Raw genomic sequence first — 22,247 nt, forward strand, 5'->3', positions numbered from 1 at the left:
CTGCGGGCGGCGCGGATGGCGGGCGGCGCGGGCTGGGCGGGCGCCCCCGCGGCTCTGCTGCGCTCCGTGCGCCGCCTGCGCGAAGTGTTCGAGGTGTGCGGCCGCGACCCCGACGGCTTCCTGCGCGTGGAGCGCGTCGCGGCGCTCGGCCTGCGCTTCGGCCAAGGCGAGGAGGTAAGGAGCTGGCTGGCGCGCGCGCGTCCCCATGTTGGGGGGGGGGAACCGCGGGGACCCCGTGCTGTGCTCACACCCCCGGGGGGCCTGGTGCGTCACGTGGCACCCGCCCCCGCGGTGGCCGGCCTGGCCACCACCTGCCCTTCCCTCCCGGCCGTCCCCAATCCGAGGAGCTCTCACATCGAACCCCTGGACGCCCCCTCCCACACACATCCAGTCGCAGGGGTATGTGCACCCCGCACCAGGCCTAGGGGGGACAGGGACAGGTCCTTAGCTGCACCTCCCCAACCTAGAACAGGAGATGGCTGCTTGGGGGCCACCCTGGAGTCTGGCCCAGGTCCTGGTGACCTCCCACTCAAGCTGGATGGGCAGGCCGGACTGGCCGCGGGCTGTGCTGGCCGCCGCCGGCCAGGACCAAGCTGAGCAGTGGTGAGCTGAGCATCTGGTGGTGGTGTAGGGCCGCATGGGTGGCACAGAGCGGAACTGTGGGGGCCGTTAGCCGGTCTGAATGGCAGGATCTGAAGTGCCAGTGTGTCATGAATAACTGCCCATTGGGCTAGTGTCCTCTTGCCACCCACACAGGATGTGTGTCCGTGTGTCCGTGTCTGAGGGGAGGACAGGTTCATGTAGCCGTGCAGTGGTCCGCGTCTTCTGGATTCAGAAGCTCCGGCTGAGCTTTGGGTCCCCAAGGCCATCTGAGACCTCAGGCCCTATGTGGGGAGCTTGGGACCTTGGTCTCAGATGTGTACTGGGTGGCATTCTGTTCTCAGGACAGACAGATCAGGGGGGCATTTTCGAACATGGGAGGAGCTGGGCTATGACCAGTCGGCCTGGTGCCTTCTTGTCACCTGACAAGTGGGAGGTAGTAACTATCCCTTTCTAGGTGTCTGGGCACTGGCCAGAACCCGGGAATCCCCGAGAGCAGGAGGTGGAGGAGGGAGGCAGGTGTGAGGACTCGGGTCCCCCATCCCAGGGAGCTTACTACTGTTCCCTCCTGTTGAAGCCCATTCTCGACCTCATCTCTGCTTTGCTGGGGGCATCTGCTGCGGCGGCGGCCTCCGCCTTTCTCCTACAGAGGTTAGCAGAGTCTCTCTTTTTGGCCAGCATCTCCCACCTGAGCAGGCTGAGCAGCCTCTAACAGAGGAGGAGGCCACAGGCCGAGCAGCCCCTAACACAGGAGGCTGCAGGTTGCTGGTGTGAAGCCTTCTCCTTGCTTTGGTTGAAACCTAGAATTCTAGATTCAAGGGACCCTGAGGCGTGGGAATGGCCTCCCTGCAACCCCTGGCAGGAGGCCAGAGCCCTGTGACTATATCCCCAGGCTGGACAGACACCTCCTGTCCTTAGACCCTGCTCCCTCTGCACTTGAGAAACAAATCTGCTCGTCTCTTAGTCGTCCTGTTTCTGCACGGGGACTCACCTGGGTTTCCCTTCTGCACTGTAGCCTTTAACGATGTGAAAACGTCACTCCTCTGCCCCCGTTCCTGCTTACCCTCTCACCCCTGTCTGAAGCCTGAAGCCATTTCCAGCCCATCCGGCAGGGGCCAGATTTCTACAGATGTCATTGATGAATTGTCTCACTGTTTTCCTAGCATTAATAGGGCTGGACCTGGTTAACACACACAGGGGCTGGGGGTACCTTTTCAGTGGTTCCACTCTCACACCAAGTGGCTCTCTACTCACACCAAGTGTCTGGCTACTAAAACCTCCCGGGATCTGTTAGAAAACTTCTGTCTAGGCAGCGATCCTCCACCCTGGGTCTGGCCAGTGATTCCTTTATTTACTAAATGATTCTTATATCATAGCCGGAGTTTCTGTGGACTAGAGTAGGTTGCAAAGGTGGACAGTCAAAAATAGATCTATTGTATTCCTGTCCCCTAGGGAGGTGACCAGAGCGTCCCTGTACTTACATGTAGCTTTCTGCATGAAATGAGATCATACTGCACCATGCATTCTAACCCAGCTCCTCCCCCAAATGATCCTCACATTTGAGCTGACATAAACTATCAGCGTATTTGTTATGGAGACCCTTTCCACATTTCTCTATTTAGCCCCAAAATGCCTGCTTCTGATTTTATTTATTTATTTTTTTAAGCTTGTTTTCTCTCTCCAGGACTGTGCAGTGCACCCAGTCCACGTGACTCCGGCACAGTCCCCTCCAGGATCCTGACTTGTTAAAGGGGTCAGGCCTCTTGTCTCTCGTTAGTTTCTGAAATCTAAGCCTGTGGCTCATCCCACATTCCTACTCAATTTCGTCGCGGTTCCTCCTGAGCGCCTCGGTCCTTCCTCTCTGCTGTCTGTGCGGGAATCCTCCGGCTGAGGGAGAAAGGACGCAGGGCAGGACCACGGACAGGGCCTGAGGCTCGGTGGGGCTCTTCTGCTATCTCTATACAAATTCTCAAATACAGCAGAGCACTGTTCCTCAGAGATGGGGTTCCTTCCCAAAATGCTGTGGGCTCAGACTGTTTTTGTTTACACATCTGCCTGTGACATTGATTTCCCAACCCATTGGTGCTCTAGAGACGATGATTGATTATTTCTTAGACATGAGGCTCACTGTCTACATTTTACTAACTGCCCTGGCTACCAGGCAGATCGGGATCAAGCACAGTAGGTTTTAGAGTATGAAATAAATATCCATGAGAGCATAAATAAGTAAATGAATTAATAATGCAAAAAGCCCCCGTACAGGAGAAATCCTGGAGACAAGAATATACTCAGAAGGTAAAATGCTTTCCTGGCATGTATGAACCCTGGATTTGATTTGCAGAACTACATTAAAAACAAAACAAAAAAAAGAAGGATATGGCTGCATAAAATTGGGCCCATCAAAATCCTGTCGTGGGCTAGGGAGTAACTCACAAGGCCCCAGCTCTCCATTAACATTTATAGGCAGTTAATAGTAGCCATGGGGGAGGGGTTCGTGAGGACTTTCTCTCCCTAAAGATCTATAGACAGTTAATGGTTGCTGGGCGGAGGAAGAGCCATATTCTTTAATGAGGTAGCCACTGGTAAGGTGGCTGTGCTCCTGTAAATAAAACCTCTCACCCATGTTCCTGTCAGCAACCCTAATGAAACTCATCTGGTCTCCAAGAAGAGAAACAGGGTTGGGAGAGGCCATGAGAGGAAAAGGTGGTTTGTTGGGAAGAGGATGATCAGTGGGTGGAGGACAAGGGGTTAATGGGGGATGAAAATGATCAAAATACATTCCATACATGCATAAAATATCATAACAAATCCCAGTATTATGTATATTAATACAGGTTAATAAAACAATTTGGGGGGTTCTAGACAGGGTTCCTCTGTGTAGTTTTGGTGCCTGTCCTGGAACTCACTCTGTAGACCAGGCTGGCCTCGAACTCACAGAGATCCGCCTGCCTCTGCCTCCTGAGTGCTGGGATTAAAGGCGTGCACCACCACCGCCGCCTGGCCAATAAAACAAAATTTTAAAGGCATCACACGCCTGTAAACCCAGCACTTAGGAGGTAGAGGCAGGAGGATCGGAAGTTCAAAGTTGGGGCTGGGAAGTGGCCTGAGTGGATCCCCTAGATCCCACAGTGGAAGGAAAGAGATCCGGTTCCTGAAAGTTAACCTCTGAGTGCCACGTATGTGCTGTGTGTGACACCTGTATGTCCACATATACCGGAGAAAAAGAAATTCAAGGCCATCCTTAGTTACATAGGGCGTTGAGGCCAGCCTGGGACAATGAGACCCTGTCTCAAAAAGAAAAAAGAAAAAAGGTGCTCGCTTCGGCAGCACATAGACTAAAATTGGAATGATCCAGAGAAAATTAGCATAGCCCTGCGCAAGAATGACACACAAATTCATGAAGCGTTCCCCATTTAAACTAAATAAACATATGACTTGTTAGAGATAATTCCGCATCAAGGAGGGAACTTGACCCCTCACCGCTTGGGCAGGAGTTATGCCTTGACTTCCTAGGAGTTCAGTGGGAGAAGAGGGGAAATTGACAGTGGAGAAACCTGACAGATGCCACCCCAGAATGTCACCAAGGTCAGTGCCAGCTCTCACTGAAGGGACAAGAGTGCTTCACCCAGCTCACAACTAGGGTGGTCGCGAGAGAAACAGCAGACAACCCCCAACACCACCTGAGGACATCCCACCGGGCACTGACCAGAGCTCCTTAAAATGGCCAAGGAGAGTGATGAGTGTGTCTTGTGGCATCCTGGATGGAGTCCTAGGACAAGAAGAGGACACTAGTTAGACAGTCAGGAGGTCTGAAGGATGGACTTCATTGATCACGGCGTGTGTCTACCTATAGACTGGTCTCCTATAGTCCCCTGATTTGATGACTTAAGGTCTTGGTGCCACCCTGAGGCCTCTGTCGATGGACAGGAGGAAGCACTCAGGTGTGGGGCTTTGGCAGGTGCTAGGCAAGCCCCTGCCTCTCTTGTTGGGATCTCTGCAGGATGTGTGGACCTGTGATGAAGGACAGTTTGATTTTCAGGCTTTCTAAGCAGCCAGAGGTGCCCTCGGAGGGTGTAGTGGGTAGGGAGCCCTGAAGTGAGGAGGCTTCCGTGAGCTCCCCTGCATGTCTGGCATGTGGGTTGGAACTTCACCACATCCTGCGTGGGTGCGGAGCGGCCTTCAGTCCCAGTCTCGCGCTTAGGCCCAGGATCTCTCCCCAGCACCTGAGCGGAAACCAGAAGCAGAGGAGGAGGAAGGAGATGAGACTGTGGAAAGAGGTGGACGGAGGGGATCTTAGCCTGGAGAAGCAGCTCTGATAGCGAAGCTGGGCCGGATGAATCCTATGGGTGCCCAGGTCTGACGGCCCCACAGGGACACCCCGGCTGCCTCTCCGTCCTAGGGTCCGTCAGGGAAGAGCCATGGCGAGCATGTTGTTTGGGAAGGAAACAGAGTTACCCCGGTCTCCCTGACACCCATGCACTGAGACCCACTGCAGGCAGGACCACTGGTGTCCCCCAGTCTTTATATGGGGTGTGGTAGGAGGGGTGCAGCTTTGACTCTGGGCTGTGTATTGAGGGCTCCTTCCCTCCGACCCCAAGCAGTCCTACCAGGTAAGGTAGAGAAGGGAACCTGTACCCTGCACAGCTGTCTGGGATGGAGAGCCGAGCCGAGCAGAGCTCAGGCAAGGTGCAGGGAGCAGTGGCCTGGACGCACCCTGCTGTATGCATTCCCACCCCTGTCCTATGGAGTGTGTAACCCCATATTTTTTATAGACTACGCATTCTGCTTTTGATTTTTGTTGTTGTTTTGTTTCTGAGACAGGGTCTAATTCAACCTAGGCTAACTTCCAACTCACTATGTAGGTGGGCATGACCTTGAACTCCTGATTCTCCTGCTTATACCCTGTGAGTGCTGGGGTTTCAACCTGTGGCCATGCCCAGCTCTACAGAGTGATCGTGAAGGATGTCTCCCACACCATCACTCTTAGCAGGTTTCTGGCGAGAGGCTCTTTGCACTCCCTTCTCCTCTTGTGTCGCTGCTGTGTGCCAGGGCTGGGAAACAGCGGGCTGATGGGGCTTGAGCCATGACTAGAAAAGAGACTGGCAGCCAGGCATGCTGGCCCACGCCTTCAATCCCAGCGCTTGCTGGGGCAGAGGCAGGTGGATCCCTGTGAGTTTAGGCCCAGCCTGATCTACCTAGTGAATTCTAGAATGAGAGAGAGAGAGAGTCTGGCAGCTTAAAAGTGGACACTCTTTGGGACCCTGCTAAAGATCCATTACTCACAGCTTCTATGATCTCAGGGACAGGGTAGCAGAAGAAACCAAGCCCCCAAAATTGGTATACCAGGCCTCCATGTAGCCACAGCCCACGTTATGGCTGCGAGAATGTCTCTTCTTCCCTTTGGACTAATGCTCTGTGTCCAGCCCACATCTTACTGCTCATAGCTTAAGGCACCAAACTCAGAAAAGATTGACAGCCTTCTTTAGACACCGGTCATGTGGCCTATAGTGGGCACCGTCCCCCAGAAGGCCCCAGGCTAAAGCCGGTACCTGGGCAAGGCTGCTATAAGGCTCATCTGCACAATAACAAAACCTGAGAGGGGAGGAGCTCATTGCAGTTATGAAGCAGCAACCAGAATCATTGTATGGTGGGGGGGGGGGGGGATTGTATTAAAGGTGGCAGCATTAGGAAGGCTGAAAACCACTGTTCGAAAATAATCCTGCGGAGAGTTAGGGACTCACCACTTCCAAAGCCAGGCCGTTTTGTAGAGGGAAGGCTGTCTGAGGTCTCTTTCATACAGTGACCTGAGCTGTCTCCTAGCACTCCATCCGCTCATCCTTCTATCCACCTATTCACCAGTCCACTCACTAGGGCATCCGTTAATCTGGCCCTTCTTCCATCATCTACCCATTCATCATTTCCAGTATCTGGGCACCTACTTTACAGATCCATCCATCTGCCTAGCCACCTGTCAGCAAGACCTTCATCCATTCCTCATTCACTGTGTGCTCATCCACTGTCCTGGGGTTTCTATTGCTGTGGTGAAACACCATAACCAAAGCATCTTGGGGAGGAAAGGGTTTATGTGGCTTACACTTCCATATCACTGTCCATCACTGAAGGAAGTCAGGACAGGAACTCAAACAGGGCAGGAACCTGAAGGCAGGCGCTGATGCAGAGGCCATGAAGGAGTGTTGCTTACTGGCTTGCTCTCCATGGCTTGCTCAGGCTGCTTTCTTACACAACCCAGGACCAGCAGCCCAGGGGTGGCTCAACCTACAATGGGCTGTGCCCTCCCACATCAATCATTAATTAAGAAAATGCCCTGCAGGCTTCTGTACAGCCTGATATTAGGGGTGCATTTTCTTTATTTTTAAAATTTTATTTTATGTGTATTGGTGTTCTGCCCACATGTGTGTCTATGTGAGGGTGTCAGATCCCCTGGAACCAGAGTTACACAGTTGTGAGCTGCCATGTGGGTGCTGGGAATTGAACCTGGGTCCTCTGGAAGAACAGCCAATGCTCTTAACTGCTGAGCCATCTCTTCAGCCTAGAGGCATTTTCTTAATTAAGGTTCCTTCCTCTCAGATGACTTTAGCTGTGTTAAGTTGACAGAAAACTATCTAGGACACCCACCCTTCTCTAGCCATCTGCCTGTCCATTCATCCACCCACCAATTCAGTCTTTTTTTTTTTTTTAAAGAATTATTTATTTATTATGTACATAGAAGAGGGCGCCAGATCTCATTACAGATGGTTATGAGCTGCCGTGTGGGTTCAGGGAATTGAACTCAGGACCTCTGGACGAGCAGTCAGTGCTCTTAACCTCTGAGCCATCTCTCCAGTCCCCAGTTCAGTCTTTACTGCTGTAGGTGCATCAGGCCAAGTACAGACTCAGGTAGGCCTGGCATTTCCGTCGGGTGCCAAGCGGCTGTGTAGTAAAGTCACAGGAAGGACAAGGAGAGAGAACTCAGGCCGGAACAGGGGCAGATGGCGACCAGAGGGACGAAGCAGGACTGTCTGGTTCTTAGGTTTAGAAGGACAGCAACATCTCGGCACAGGCTGTCCTGGCTGGCATGAACTATCTTGATAATTTCTCACTTCCGCAAGCTGTTGCTGGTGGTAGGGCTGGGGTCATCCTGAGAAAAGCTGCAGCCTGGATTCTTTCTAGGGGAGCTTGTTAAGACGGACGGACCTGCCTGCTCCTCTGTAAAGGGGAGCTCCCGGAGCGGAAGAGTTGGCTTCATGATGACTGCCTTTGCAGAAGACACACATGGCAGCTCACTGCCAGCTGTAACTCCAGTTCCTCAGGATCCAGCACCCTCTTCTGGCCTCCTTGAGCACTAGACCTGCACACAATATACCTGTATATGTGCGGGCAAACACTCATACATGTAAAAAAAAAATTTTTTTTTTTCCGGAGCTGAGGACCGAACCCAGGGCCTTGCGCTTGCTAGGCAAGTGCTCTACCACTGAGCTAAGTCCCCAACCCCTAAAATTTTTTTTATTGCTTTTCATGTGTATGGGTGTCTTGTCTGCATTCATATCTGTGTATTTGCCTGGTGTCCAAGGAGGCCAAAAGAGGGTATGGGATTCCCTGGAACTGGAGTTATAGACAGGTGTGAGCTGCCATGTATGGGTGGGAACTGAACCTGGGTCCTCTGGAAGAGCAGCCAGTGCTCTTAACTGCTGAGCCATCTCTCCAGCCCAGATTTGTCTTTTGTTTTTTTTGAAACAAGGTTTCCCTGTGTAGCCCTGGCTGTCCTGGAACTCACTCTGTAGACTATGCTAGCCTCAAATTCAGAGATCCACCTGCCTCTGTCTCCTGAGCGCTGGGATTAAAAGAGTTTGCCAAACTGCCTGGCTTAAAATTATTTTAAATAATTTTAAAATAATCTTTTCAAAAAGGATTCATAAAGTGGAGGTCAAGGCCATTCTTTGAGGGGCTGTTTGGAAGGCTGGAGATACACACACACACACACACACACACACACACACACACCAGCATAGGCTTACTGCACCCTGTGTGAGTGCCCTGGACTACTGAGGTGTCTCTGCTGCCCTGGGTCCCAGGATGCCCCTCTGTCCCTTTCTTTTTTTTTAAGTTGTTTATTTTTGTTTGTTTTACGTGCACTGGTGTTTTGCCTGCATGCATGTCTGTGTGGGGGTGTCAGATCCCCTGGAACTGCAGTTACAGACAGCTGTGAGCTGCCCTGTGGGTCCCCAGGAAGAGCGGTCAGTGCTCCGAACCGCTGAGCCATCTCTCCAGTCCCCCGTCCCTTTCTGCATGGTCCTTTCCACCGCAGGCTCCCTGGTGCAGAGCAGAGCTCTTCCAGCCTGCACTGGTGTTTTCTGTAGACAGGAGGAATAAGGGACAGACAGAGCCCTTGGGCCAGCCTGTGTGTTTCTTCATCCCAGACGCTCTGGGAGCCGAAGTGACTTGGGCAGCACCCGCGGTGAACACAGGTCCTTCTGGTTCCAAAGCTGCCTCCTTACTGCCTGCAAGAGCTGGGGTCTTAGGCGCGCAGAGGTGGGGGATGGGAGAAGCCGCAGCGGAGGAGGGTTCCTCTGGCCTCCTGAGGCTCCAGTGGCTCGGTTGGAGGCTGGACTGAGCGGAAATAGGCCGGGATGTGTGAGCCCTTTGGGAGGCTGGCCTCCGTGGAAGGCCCAGGGGCCGCTGGACTTGAGGCTTGGGGTTGGGGGGGCTGCCGGTGCCCACATCCCGTCCTGGTTCAGACCATGGTCAAGCAGGCCCGAGAAGGTTTTCTCAAGTTTCTCAGCACCTCTCTGCCTTCCCACCTGCTTACACCTCAGCTGGCAGCCTATGGCCGTCTGCGTCTCAGCTCTAGCCAGCTGACTCCCCCTTCAGGAGGGAAGGGGCGCCGGCAGCAGGCACCTCCCCTGTGGTACTGTGGTACTCCAAGAAATCACTCTGTGCTTCCGCCCCCTTGCTGCCGTGGGGCTGCTGACCGCAATGCTTTCCGGGTCACACAGTGAGCGCCCAGGTGACTGTTACTCCGAGCGAGCGCAGGCTGTGGTTTGGTGGGTAGGGTGTCCGTTTCCCTTTCCACGTGCCTTTTCTAGCGCCTGCTCCATGTCACATTTTGGTGGCTACAGGATCCACAGATGAACAAGACATTCCTTTCCATTGAGAGATTTCCCAACGGGGCAGGAAGGCTAGGGGAGAAACCTGCGTGGTTGGTTTTTGTGTTTGTTTGTTTTTGAGGTGGTGGGTTGGTGGCTTTTTTAACTTTTGTGTGTGAGTGTGTGGTTTTTATTGACAATTTGTACTTGGAAATGTTCATGGGGAGCAGTGTGACACTCCAGTACATACATGTATTGAGGAGTGAGCTAATCGAGCTATCTAACCCACTTCCTCCGTTCTCGGCGCTTCGATTTGGCGAGCACATCGAAAGCGCACCTTGGCACGTGCAGTTGCATTGTTATAGCTGCCGTCACCTTGCAAAGCAGTAGACGGTCAGAGCGTAGTTCTCCTGTCTAACTGGGCCGCGTCCTGACCCCTCCTTCCACAGTGATCCCTTTGGCTGATGTCACTCAATGAACTTGGCCCTGGCAGGGTAAAGTCCCAGGGCGCAGCCCTCCACGGGTGACACCCTCCAGAGGGCGGAAGGATGTGGGGCTGTAGCTGAAGCTGGGGCCGAAAAGAGGACTCGTCTGTTCCCACTGGGCTGGGCTCCTTTGGCCTGCTCCTGTCCCTTGTGCTTGGCTGCTAGCCAGAGGATTAGACTGTGGTGTGGGTGTCTCAGAGACCCTGAGCCCGAATGCACACTGCCAGCCACTCCCCCGCCCCTCCATATCAGGATTTAACCCAGAGCCTTCAGCGTGCTAGGCAAGAGCAGGGACAGTGGGGCCACACCCTCAGCCCTAAACGCTCATGTTTAACTGCTGCTGCTGTGACTGTTGTTACTGTGTGTGTGTGTGTGTGTGTGTGTGTGTGTGTACATGCCTGCGTGTGTGGAGTCATGCATTGCTGAGAACTTGGTCAGCTGCTGAGCTGTCCCCACTCGGTCTTCTGAGGTTCCCCCCTGACCTCAGCCACACCCCAGCGCATGGATTCTTTCCTTTCTGATAGGCTGTAATCCAGGTCACTGTTCTTCTGGATGCTCAAAGGTTTCCTTCGCTTTGTTTTAGTGTAGAGTTGTAACATTTTGATTAATTTTATTTTATTTTATTTATTTATTTATTTTTTTTTTTTGGTTTTTGGTTTTTTCGAGACAGGGTTTCTCTGTGTAGCTTTGCGCCTTTCCTGGAGCTCACTTGGTAGCCCAGGCTGGCCTCGAACTCACAGAGATCCGCCTGGCTCTGCCTCCCGAGTGCTGGGATTAAAGGCATGCACCACCACCGCCCAGCCATTTTGATATTTTTATTTGATAATTTTTTTTTTTATTTATGGTGCTAAGGATGGAACCCATGGCCTTTACCACAGACCCACATCCTAACCTGTCACTTCCTTGCTTTTTGTTGTTGTTTTGTTTGAGACAGGGTCTCATGTGACCCAGGCTGGCCTCAAACTGTAGCCAAAGATGACTTTTTATTTCCAGTCTTCCTTTCTACACCTCCCAAGTGCTAGGATTACTGGCATGTACTACAGATTCTGTTTAGGTGCTGCAGATGGGACCCAGGCTTTTTCCCCCCTGAAACAGGGTTTCTCTGTGTAATCTGGCTGTCCTGGAACTCACTCTGTAGCCCAGGCTGGCCTCAAACTCAGAGATCCTCCAGCTTCTGCCTCCCAAGTGCTGGGATTAAAGGCGTGTGCTTTCATCAGTCCCTTTTAAAGAACTCCCTGAAGCTAGAATTGTATCTCAGTAGTAGTGTGTTTGATACCCGGACTGTGACCCCCAACACCACAAAGATAGATAGATAGTAGATAGATAAATAGATAGATAGATAGATAGATAGATAGATAGATAGATAGATAGATAGATAATAGATAGGGCTCTGACATTCTCTGACATTTATGGAATCCATATTTATCTATAGACAAAGCCATGCTGTGTCATCCAGGCTGACTGTGAACTCACAATCCTCCTGCCTCAGCCTCCTGAGTGCTGAGATTACAGGTGTGCACCACACTCCTGTCTCCATCAATAGATTTTAAAGTACATAGCACTGTTTCAGGGTCTTTGATAAATATTATTTTCAACCCACTAACTTAGATGGTGCTGCCTTTTCTGTATATCCAGTCCTCCTCGTAAGAGCAAAGTATTAAAAATTAGTATCTGCCGGGCGTTGGTGGCGCACGCCTTTAATCCCAGCACTCGGGAGGCAGAGGCAGGCGGATCTCTGTGAGTTCGAGGCCAGCCTGGGCTACCAAGTGAGCTCCAGGAAAGGCGCAAAGCTACACAGAGAAACCCTGTCTCGAAAAACCAAAAAAAAAAAAAAAAAAAAAAAAAAATTAGTATCTTAGGACTATGCTAAATTAATGCTAAATATTTAATGTGCTGTTACCACTGAGAATAAAGTACTTTCTTCACTGTTTGTTTATTTTTAAATTAATGTATTTTCTCTTTTTATGTGTATGGGTGTTTTGCCAGCATATCTGTCCACCATGTACACATAATGCCTATAGAGCTCAGAAGAGGGCATCAGATCCCCTGGGAGTTACAGACAGTTGTCAACCACCACGTAGATGCTGGGAATTGAACCCAGAACCTCTGGAAGAACAGCCCGTGCTTTTAACTGCTTAGCCATCTCTCCAGCCCCCATTGTTTATTTATTTATTTATTTGTTTGTTTGTTTGTTTGTTTGTTTTTGTTTTTTTGAGACAGTCTTGCTATGTAGCCCTGCTGGCCTCAAACTCACAGTAAGCGCTGGGATCAAAGGCGTGCGTCACCATATCTGGCCCCGTTATTGTAGCAGGCTTTCTCTTGGGCCACCAACCAGCTCCCAAATCATGACACAGAGACTTATTATTAGCTGTGAATGCCCAGCCTTAGCTTAGGCCTATCCCCCTAGCTCTTATAACACATTTTAACCTGTTTTCTTCATCTACATTTTGCCTTGGGGCTTCTTACTTTTCTTTCCTTCTGTATGCTTTACTCCATGTCCAGCTGGCCCCTGGCGTCTCTCTCTCTTTCTCCCTCATCCTCCCTCTTTCTCTTCTCTCCTACTTATTTTCTCTGCCCACCATCCCTACCTATCTTTCTACTGCCTAGCTATTGGCTATTCAGCTTTTTTATTAGACCAAGCAGGTGCCTTAGGCAGGCAAGGCAACACACCTTTATGTCATTAAACAAATGCAGCATAAACAAATGAAATACACCTTTACATGGTTAAAGCAATATTCTACAACATAAACATATCTTTGCCTAGTTAAACAGACATTCCACAACACATTTATTATATTTATTATTATTATTACTTAGCTACATGTTACAGGCATATAGGAATATGGTTTATTTTTGTCAGTTTATCTCTTATTTCACCATTAGTGTGAATTCATTTATTCTGGTGATTTTCCAGTTAATTTATTTGGATTTTCTAGGTAAACCTGTCCTCTTCAAAGGTAATTATTGCCCTTCCTTCTGAGATGTGAGATGGGATGAACATGGGAGGCATGTCCTTTGTGAGAAGAGGGAGAGAGGCATGCTGGGACATTGGCTACATGGCCCCATCCAGAGTCAGGAGAGCAGGCGAGGCTCAGGCAGGGGGCTGCCCGCTGCCAGAGGAGTAGGCAGCGGTGGGCGGGAGGCGATGGCTCCTGCCAAGGTTGGGGCTGATGGGAAGAGGGCCAGCAATAAGCAGTCGGGTGTCTTTGTTGCAGATCTGAGACTTCAGCACATCCAACAAGACATCCAGGACAGAAGTGCAGAGGAGGAGAATGGACAGGGTGATCTGGGCTTGGGTGACAGGCACTAGCCTTGGGTACAGAGTAGGCCTTGGGCATCCAGAGCAGCTGTAGGGCCCAGGCAGCTCCCTGACCTCTGCAGTGGTCCAGACTGTTGGGAGAGCCAGCAGGTGTGAGGGCTGGTGGGGACAGTCAGGACTCCATCGTTCGTTCTTTTCTTACTATGTGAAAAGGGGGGTGGGCCTGAGAGATGGTAGAGACACTTGCATGCAGGCCTCACATCCCTGCATTGTATAAGGTGGCAGGAGGGAGTTGACCTCTGACCTTGCAGCTACACACACACACACACACACACACACACACACACACACAGACACATTTTTTAATGAGGTGACTTCAGCGTACCACCATTAAGTATCATGTTGGTAGTTGGCTTCTCCAGCGCTGGCCTCCTTTGGTTTTATTGCAGAGCAGAAAGCTCTTTGTGGCAAATGACTTCTCAACAGCTACTAAATGTTTTTTGCCATGATTGCCATTTTTCAGTTGACGCAAAGAATCGGTGAGTCCGGAGTGGGGGCACGTGTCTGTGTCTCCAGTCCTTGGCTGGTGGAGGCAGCGGGATCGGGAGTTCAGGGCTGTCTTTGACTGTGTATCAAATCCCAGACCAGGATGAGTTACACAAGACTTTGTCTCAGAAAAAAGAAAGAAGGAGGGAGGGAGAGAGAGAGAGAGAGAGAGAGAGAGAGAGAGAGAGAGAGAGAGAGAGAGAGAGAGAGAGAAGGAAAGTTCTCATCATCTACTGCTCACACACCTGAAGTCGGGGTTCGCCCACCAGGTGGCGCTGGGCAGAAACCACAGGTGTGAGGTCCTGGCCTGGCAGCCCCAACGCTCTTTAAGCAGGGGATTGCTTTCCTTTGGTCGCTGTCTGTGAGAGTGAGCACAGGATGTACCAAAGGCATGGCCAGCCTTGGCTGAACACCTGAGCGGGCGATTAGGTGAACTGCCAGGGCTAGCCCAGAGCTCAGCCTGCTCGGTTTGGTTCTGACAATGTGGGGTTCACAAGCAGTTTCCTCTGCGTCCCCAGACACCAGTGAAGCTTTTGGGAGGCTAGAGGGTGTTGGGGGTCCAGGACTTGAGGTCTGGGATTGGAGAAATGACAAGTGGACTCTGCACTTTCCAGCTTGCTGACTGTGTCTTTCAGTCCTTTCGCCTTGTCTGTGAGGTGGGGTCCCCTCTGGGGGTGTGAGGTGGCACCAGGCAGGTGAGTGAAAGTGCTTGGCGCAGGACAGAAGTGGCATGTCCTGAGCACCTTGTTCGGGGAGTGTCACTGTGGTCGCCGTGGCCTTAGACACATTTAGAAAGGCAATACCACAGGATGGATGCAGGCCCTTGGGGGTGGGCCACTGTGGCACTTTCTACAGGTGCTGTGCTGGGCCAGCCAGATGACCCAGGTGGATTGTGGGGGTGGTAGTAGTGGTGCCACCACTGGGCAAGGCAAGTGCAGGGTAGGTTGAATCGGTGATGTCACATAGAGGAGATAGCTCTTGTGAGTTCCGGCTTCACTTTCTAGCAAGTTGGTAACAATTTGTCCTCGGTGTCCTCATCAGTGACAATGGGTCTAACTAATAATAGAAACTACTCCACAGGCTCATGGAGTGTATCTGGATTGATTCAGGCAGTGCTCTTAGGAGTGCCAGGCTCAGACTAACTGCTCCGGTTGCCAGTTACTATTGTGTCATTGTGATCATCGCTGTGACTCTGGGGACGTTACTCTGGGGAGCTTGGTGTGGTGGGAGGGCTGGTAGTAGGTGAGTTAGCGCATACCGAGAGGGAGGGAGGGTCGCAGTCTGCCCTGGGGAAGGTGGCTGAGTCGGGTGATGGCACACCCCTCTGTCTTCTGTTGCTGCTGGAACTAGTCCCCTCCCCACACCTAACTGCCCTGGAGTCAGCTCCGGAAACTTGAGTATGCTCAACGACCAGGGCCCTCAGAGGAGGCCAGCCCTGCCACTCCCTGCCTGGCAGAGTCCAGCAGCTGCTCAGCCCTGTTCCCTTCTGGGGCAGGGAACTCCTTAGGATTTACAGGGGAGCTTTGAACCTGCAGATTCCAGGGGTTCCCTGCTGGCTGCCAGGCTGGGCAGATCTGAGTTGGGATTTATAGCATAGAGCTGAGCCTTCAGCACAAGAGCCCAGAGAGCCTGGAGCTCACTGCTTGCCTCTCTCCCAGCCTGGAAGGCCTAAGGCTGGCGCCCTTGTGTGTTAGCAGGAGCTCTGCAGCTTAGTTGTTTCTGGTCCCTGAGACCTTCTTGCTCTGGCCCTCCCTCCCCCTCCCCAGCCTCCAGTCTACATGCCTCCTTTGGGAGAGAGATCTGAATTATGAATCAAGGCTTAAATCATGTATGAGGCCTCTCTCAGCCCATTTGGTGTTGCAGAACTTGCTGGGAAAAGGTTTGCATCTGCAGAACAGACCTGAACCTTTCCTAGTCCTTAAGGAGCTTTCCCAGCTGACTTCGGGGCCTCCTGCTATGGAGAAAGGCAGGTGAAGAGGCAGCCCTGGGTCCTGGCCCTGGTCCCTTGCGGCCATGTTGGGGTGTCCAGACCACCAGCTTCTTCACTGAGGAAGTTGCTTGGTCACAGAGACCACCTAGAATCTGTCCTCCTGAGGTGTGTGTGGGGTGGAAGCTGCCCTAGGAGTTGCTGGCAGTGAGGATGGGCAAGTGGATTGTATGTCCTCACTAAGGACCAGCAACCCCCCTCACCCAGATTCTGTTTCTGCTACCATAATGGCCCACTTAGTGTCATGGACAAAGGGGACCGGCTCTAAGGGGCAGTGCCCAGGACATGGAAATCCTGTCCTTTGGAAGTGAGAGGAAGCCGTGTGAGCAGGGCCTGGAAGGAACTAGTGGAAGGCTCTGACTGGCCTTGTGTGTCTCAAACTTTCTGATCTGAGAAGGCTGTGTGTGTGTGTGTGTGTGTGTGTGTGTGTGTGTGTGTGTGTGTGTGTGTACTTGTTTATGTAGATGTGTGCACATGTTTGTGTGAGTGCACGTGCACACATGGGGACCTGTATGCTGAAGCCTGAGGTCATGTTCATATATATAGTTTCATTTTGGGGGGAGTTTCGTGTGGTGTATTTGATCATATTTACCTCCCCCTCCCCCACTCCTCCCAGGCCCGCCCGACTCTGTGCCCTCTTTTTACATTTTTATGATTATTTTTTGAATACTCTTGTGTGGGGACATCTCCTGGTGTCATCCACTTGCAGGGGCCACACGCTCACAGAAAGCTGCGGCTCCAGTGTCCCAGCTGCTAGAGTTGCCCATGGCTCCCCAGCTAAGGGTTGGGCTCCTCTCCCACCCCCTGCTGGGATTCTGTCTGACCTGAGCGTGCACAGGTCTGGTGCACGCTGTCTCAGCCACTGTGAGCTCCTGTGTGCAGCTGCCCTGCTGTGTGTGTGTGGGAGGGTGGGAAACACCATTTCCTCCTAGTCACCCACCGCGGCGGCGGTGGCTCTTACAGTCTCTCCCCACTTCCAAAATGGTCCCTGAGCCTTGGGAGGAGGGGGGTGTGACACAGGGGTCCCGTTTAGGGCTCAGCTCAGTCTTTTTTTTTTTTTCTTTTTTTGGCTTTTTGAGACAGGGTTTCTCTGTGTGGCTTTGCGCCTTTCCTGGAACTCACTTGGTAGCCCAGGCTGGCCTCGAACTCACAGAGATCCGCCTGCCTCTGCCTCCCGAGTGCTGGGATTAAAGGCGTGCGCCACCACCGCCCGGCTTCAGCTCAGTCTTTTATGCTCTACCCCCTGACAGGTCCTGGGTCTCTGTGTTAATTGCCACTTGCTACAAAAGAAACCTCTCAGATGAGGGTTGAGAGATTCGCTGATCTATGGGTGTAGCAATAAGTCACTAAGAGTGGGTTCAATGCCTTCCTTAAACCTGAAACTCTCTGATTAGGCTGGGCTGGCAGGCCTTCTTCTCCCTAGCCCTGGAGTTACGGGCACACACTGCCACACCTGGCTGAGAGAAGGCTTTTAGTTGTGGTCGGGCTGGGGGTGGAGTCCAGGCTTTCCTCCTGCATGCTAAACATGTGCCCTGCCACTGAGCCGTGGCTCCAGCCTCTTGAGAACACTTTGCTCTGTGATACCTTGACCTTCTCAAAGACACAGCCTCCTGGAGACCGTCTGCAAGGGGCTCAACCCCTCTGAGCACAGCTTGCCTCGTGAGTGAAACTGGGCCCATCGTCTCCCCTTGCCTCATAGGATGACAGATGGGAACTGCTGGTCCAGCTTAGTCTCTCTTCACTTCTGGCAAGTCTGAGGTGTCACCTTTGTGTCCCCAGCAGGCCTGAGTTGCGAACCCATCATAGGACAGAGAGGTTCCCGGAAATGGGCCCTCTGGTGGTTTGAACGAGAACGTCTCCCACAGGCTGGTGTGTCTGGATGCTGGTCCCCAGTTGGCAGCACTGTTTGGGAAGGATGAGGAGGTGTGACTTTTGTGGAAGGAGATATGTCACTGGGGGCAGGCTTTGAGGTTTCAAAAGCCCACACCATTCTCAGGTAACTTCCTCTGCCTCATGCTTGGGGATCAGGATGTGGGCTCTCGGCTACTGCTCCAGCACCATGCCTGCCTCCTGCCATGCTCCCAACATGGTAGTCACGGACTCACCCTCTGGAACTGTAAGCCTCAGATGAACTCCTGCATCTATGAGTTGCCTTGGTCATGGTGTCTTATCAGAGCAATACAAAAAGTAACTAGGACAGGCCCTTTGGGCCCATGGACTGGTGGGGACAGGTCCTCTACCTGGTCTACAGGCAGTGCGGTTCCACCTAGAACCCCTGTGGGGTTTCAGGTGAACAGAACATCTTCCTCCCAACAGCCTTCCGAGGGGCCTGCTTGATTCCTGTAGGACCCTTAATAAACAATAGCTTTCAAGTCATTCTCTTGGTCTCCATGGTAACAGTCTGAGGTGGCCTTTGCAACCTGCCCGTTTCACAGGAGAAAACCCCGGGGTTCAAGGAGGCTTTGGTGTTTGTGTCTGGGTGGGTGGTGAGGCTATGTTTCTCCCACAGATTTAGAAACTCTGCTGTGGGCTCCCAGAACCTGTAGCCTTTCATTTATCACATGGAAGGAACAGCACCAGAGCTTCTGGCTGGAGCTGCCATAATTTGCATTGCCCCGGAAGCAAAAACATAATTCCCGGAAGGCCGTGAGGTCTTCGGTCCAGTTGCAGCTTCTGAGGAAGAAAAGAAGGCACAGGGAGGGCATTTCACTCGAGTTTGGGAGAAGCTCCAGCAGAAGCCCAGGATGAGCAGCTGCTCCAAGAATCAGCAGTGTCCACAGGGGCCCTGACCCTGAGCTACAGGACACCAGGAACCACACCATCCATGCCATGGCCGCCAGTGTGTCTCTCCCTTGCAGAAGCCCTGCCCAAGCACAGGTGTCCCTCCCCTTACAGGGTGAGTCCCCAGAGGTGAGCACTGCATTGCTCTAGTCACCTCTAGCCTTCCTAGCACCCCAAAGATCCAAGTAGCGGGCATAGATTGCGCTCTCCTGGACTCGCTCGACTTCAGAATTCAGAAAGGTCCATCCACAGGTGTCAGCTCGAGCTTTGTCGGCCCTGGATGGCTGGGATTGGCATCCGCTAGGAGAAATTAGAAAGACAGGCTCAGGAGGGCTGGGGGTGTGGCTCAGTTGGTCTCGCTCTGGTCCCAGCACTGCACGAGGCCAAGCAGAGCGGTACAGAGTGGCAAGTAGCTCTGACCCCAGCACTCCACGGGTAGACACAAGATAAGGAGTTCAAGGCCAACCTTTGGCTACCTGAGACCCTGCCCAAAAAGGGCAGAAATGCAGTCTCAGGCTCCAGCCTGGCAGAACGGGAACCTCCACCCAGCCAAGAGGTCCAGCGTCTCCAATCTCTGTTCTGTCAGCAGCCTGGAGTGGAGGTTTCCATGTCTTCCCTGCCCACAGAGAGAACAGGCCTTGGTTCCTGTGCCTTTGAGCTCTCGGCCGTTCTTGTGCCTTGTACCCAGCTGCCGCACCCTGTGGCCCTCATAGCACACCTGGGGCCTGGTGCTGGCTGGGTGACTGGGAGAAGAGGCCGTGCTTGTGGCCGAGAGGACAGAGCTGCTCCTTCACGTTCCGCCAGAGCCATCCCTGTGCTCCTGTTAAGACGAGTTCCCTCTTCTGTCAATCTGTCCCTGGAGAGAGGTCAGTGTCCTTAGTGAGGCAAATGGAGGCGGAGCTTTTCTGGTAGACTGGCCAGGAGCATCCTGTATCTGAGAGTCCTTAGGGACCTGGATTCGTGGTCAGGCAGACATACCGTCCTGGCTGACCAAAACCCACCCAGTGCCCCCCAGGCACACCAGTCACCATCTCCTTGTCTACTCAGACCCCTGAAATGACCCCCAGCAGTCCAGCTGGCCTCCCTGTGTGCGTCAGACTAAGCAAGGCAAATGCACTCTCCTTTCCAACCCCACATGGCGCTGGCTCCTCTTCTGGACTGTGGTAGTTTCTCTGCCTTCTCCCCTCCGATCATGAGCTTCCAGCACCTTCCTAGGTACAAACCGGGTCCCTGGGCCCATGCTAATCCCTACCCTCACCCCCACCAGAGGAGACAGTGCCTTCCTGGCTGTTCTCCGTGGCCAGCCTTCCGCCCTCCATGTCCTCCAGCTACTAAGGTGGCTGCTGGGCCCCCACTAACTGGTACCACGGAGCCTGCCTGAGCTACTGTCCAGCCCTCCCGTGTTCTACCCATCTTTTCCCTGGTCCCTCTGGCGTTTCCCATGGCTGCATGTTTCACATCCGCCCTCTCGGTCCAGCACAGCCACCTCTGCTGGCTGGCCCCATGTGTCGTCCCCAGCCCTCTGGATTCCGCTTCCCTTGAGCTCGGGCCATCAGGATTCAGGAACCATCTCCTCTTAGAGGTTACATTATGGCAGCTCCTGTCTTATCGAGCCTGAAATACTGTGGGCCTTCCCTTTTCAAAGAATTAAATGGCTTTACTGCCGCCCGCCCGCACCCTGCTTGAGTTTTAAGACGATCCGATTCCGTTTTTAAATGCAGCGGATTGAAAACTCCCGGGAAGAAGCAGGAGGATTAGCCACCCGGCCTGTGGAGATAGCTATGCGGAGAGCGGCACCGTGGCCCCGGTAGGGCTGCTTTCCTGGAGCCTGCATATTTCTAAATCCCCGCATGTAAGATCGCTCCGAGGGTGAGTCATTGGTCTTTGCTCACGCAGCTGGTGAACGGAAGAGGGGGGGTTCCAGCCCAGCTCCGTCTACCACAGAGACCAGGAGTGACATACAGCCCAGACATGGGGGAGTATGATCAGTCATCTACATGTTTTATGCGCTTCCCGGGCCTATTTTTATTTTACTCAGAATGTACAGCAGGATATCGGTCCTTTCCCTGGGAGCCTCCTGGGAGTTTGTCATTCTCCCCATGGGGCTGATGAAGTGTTTGCTGAAGGCAGGGACAGCGGACAGAGACATGCAGAGGCAGTCCTCTTCAGGGGCCACCCACACGTCTGTCCTTCTCATTACTATTCAGCCGCTAAACAAAGCCCTCGTGGGTGGCCAGGGGGACTTTCACTGTAGCAGCTCAGACTGATTGAGGGGCTGCTGGTCACACCTGGACACTCCGGAGTCTTGAAAAGGCCCCAGCTGTAGCTCAAATGAGGCTACACTGCCCAGGACGGGGTGGCCATGGTGCCAGGTCTGGGCCATGGTACCAAGTCTCCTTCTTGATACCTGACCCTAGCCAGAGATGCCCCCAATGCCCCTTGGTGTGTGTGTGTGTGTGTGTGTGTGTGTGTGTGTGTGTGTGTGTGTGTGTGTAAGGGTGCACACGCAAATGTGCAGACCAGATCCTGTGCATGTGCAGGGAGGCCAGAGGAGGAGGCAGGGGCGTGTCCTGCTCTGTAGCTCTTCCTCATTCCTTTGAGACAGGGTCTCTCACTGAACCCGGAGCTAGGCTGGTTGCCAGCAAGCCCTGGTGATCCCCCCAACTCCATCCCCAACAGCACTGGGGGTGCACTGCAAGCCATGCCCAGCTTTCTCCAACATAGTTGTTGGGATCCAAGCTCATCAGGTCCTCATGTGTAGGCAACAGATACTCTTCCCCACTGAGCCATCTCCCCAGCCCAAAGAGAGTTCTTCATCAGGGACCCTCAGCTTTGGGAACCAGAATCCCGTGCATGGTTCAAATGCTGAGCAAATGGCCTGCATGCATGCATGCATGTGTGTATGTATGCATTATATATCAAGAGAGCAGACTACTTCCTTGATGCTCAGAGGCGTCATCCAGGACGAAGCCTCCCTCCATTGATCTTCCCCCATGTAGCCTGTGATGCAGCCTCTCTGTATGACTCACCCCTTCCCCATCAGAACCCCCTGCAGATTTCTCTTCCCCTCTCATTGACCAGAGGCTTAGCATACATTTGCCTAAACCAAACACTGACCAGATAGGAATCCGCCTGACAGGTTTGGCCCAATCAGAACTCCTGGCCCTGACGGAGGTACCCTGAAGCACCTGGTCCAACAGGAGCTGGGCCCCTGCCCTGCCCAGGAGGGAGGGAAGATGGGCAGCAGGCTCTTCGGTTCTTGTCGTTATTTGGGGCTTTGGTTGAGTAGTCACTGCAGGGCCCAGGGCAGCTGCCCTGGAGGGAGAGGTTGGTTTCTCTCCACTCCCCTCATTCCCTGTTTCGATAGTTTTCATCTCTTCACTGGCCTCATGTGCACCCAAACAGACCCGGGGAGACATTCCAACCACCTAGACTCCCAAGACTGGTATTAGTGTTATTCAGTGCTCTCATTTTGCAACAGGGAAACTGAGGCAGGCACACGGAGA

At 52.8% G+C, this 22,247-nt stretch overlaps 1 protein-coding gene and 1 non-coding gene across 3 annotated transcripts in view; both read left to right on the top strand.

Annotated features, from left to right (window-relative positions):
• The window catches only part of Rab11fip4 (RAB11 family interacting protein 4), a 113,675-nt gene continuing 91,428 nt past the window's right edge, over positions 1-22,247 (top strand). For both annotated transcript variants that reach the window (XM_042282477.2, XM_042282478.2), the window contains exon 1: positions 1-174. In XM_042282477.2, coding sequence (XP_042138411.2) covers positions 16-174 — 159 coding nt within the window. In that variant the 5' untranslated portion in view covers positions 1-15. The remainder of the gene's footprint in view (positions 175-22,247) is intronic.
• Positions 3,912-4,017, top strand: LOC121831851 (U6 spliceosomal RNA). Its single transcript, XR_006075454.1, has one exon. It is a non-coding gene; the product is annotated as a U6 spliceosomal RNA (small nuclear RNA).

This window comes from Peromyscus maniculatus, chromosome 8 (genome assembly GCF_049852395.1).
Source record: "Peromyscus maniculatus bairdii isolate BWxNUB_F1_BW_parent chromosome 8, HU_Pman_BW_mat_3.1, whole genome shotgun sequence".
In the NCBI taxonomy this organism is placed as follows: domain Eukaryota; kingdom Metazoa; phylum Chordata; class Mammalia; order Rodentia; family Cricetidae; genus Peromyscus; species Peromyscus maniculatus.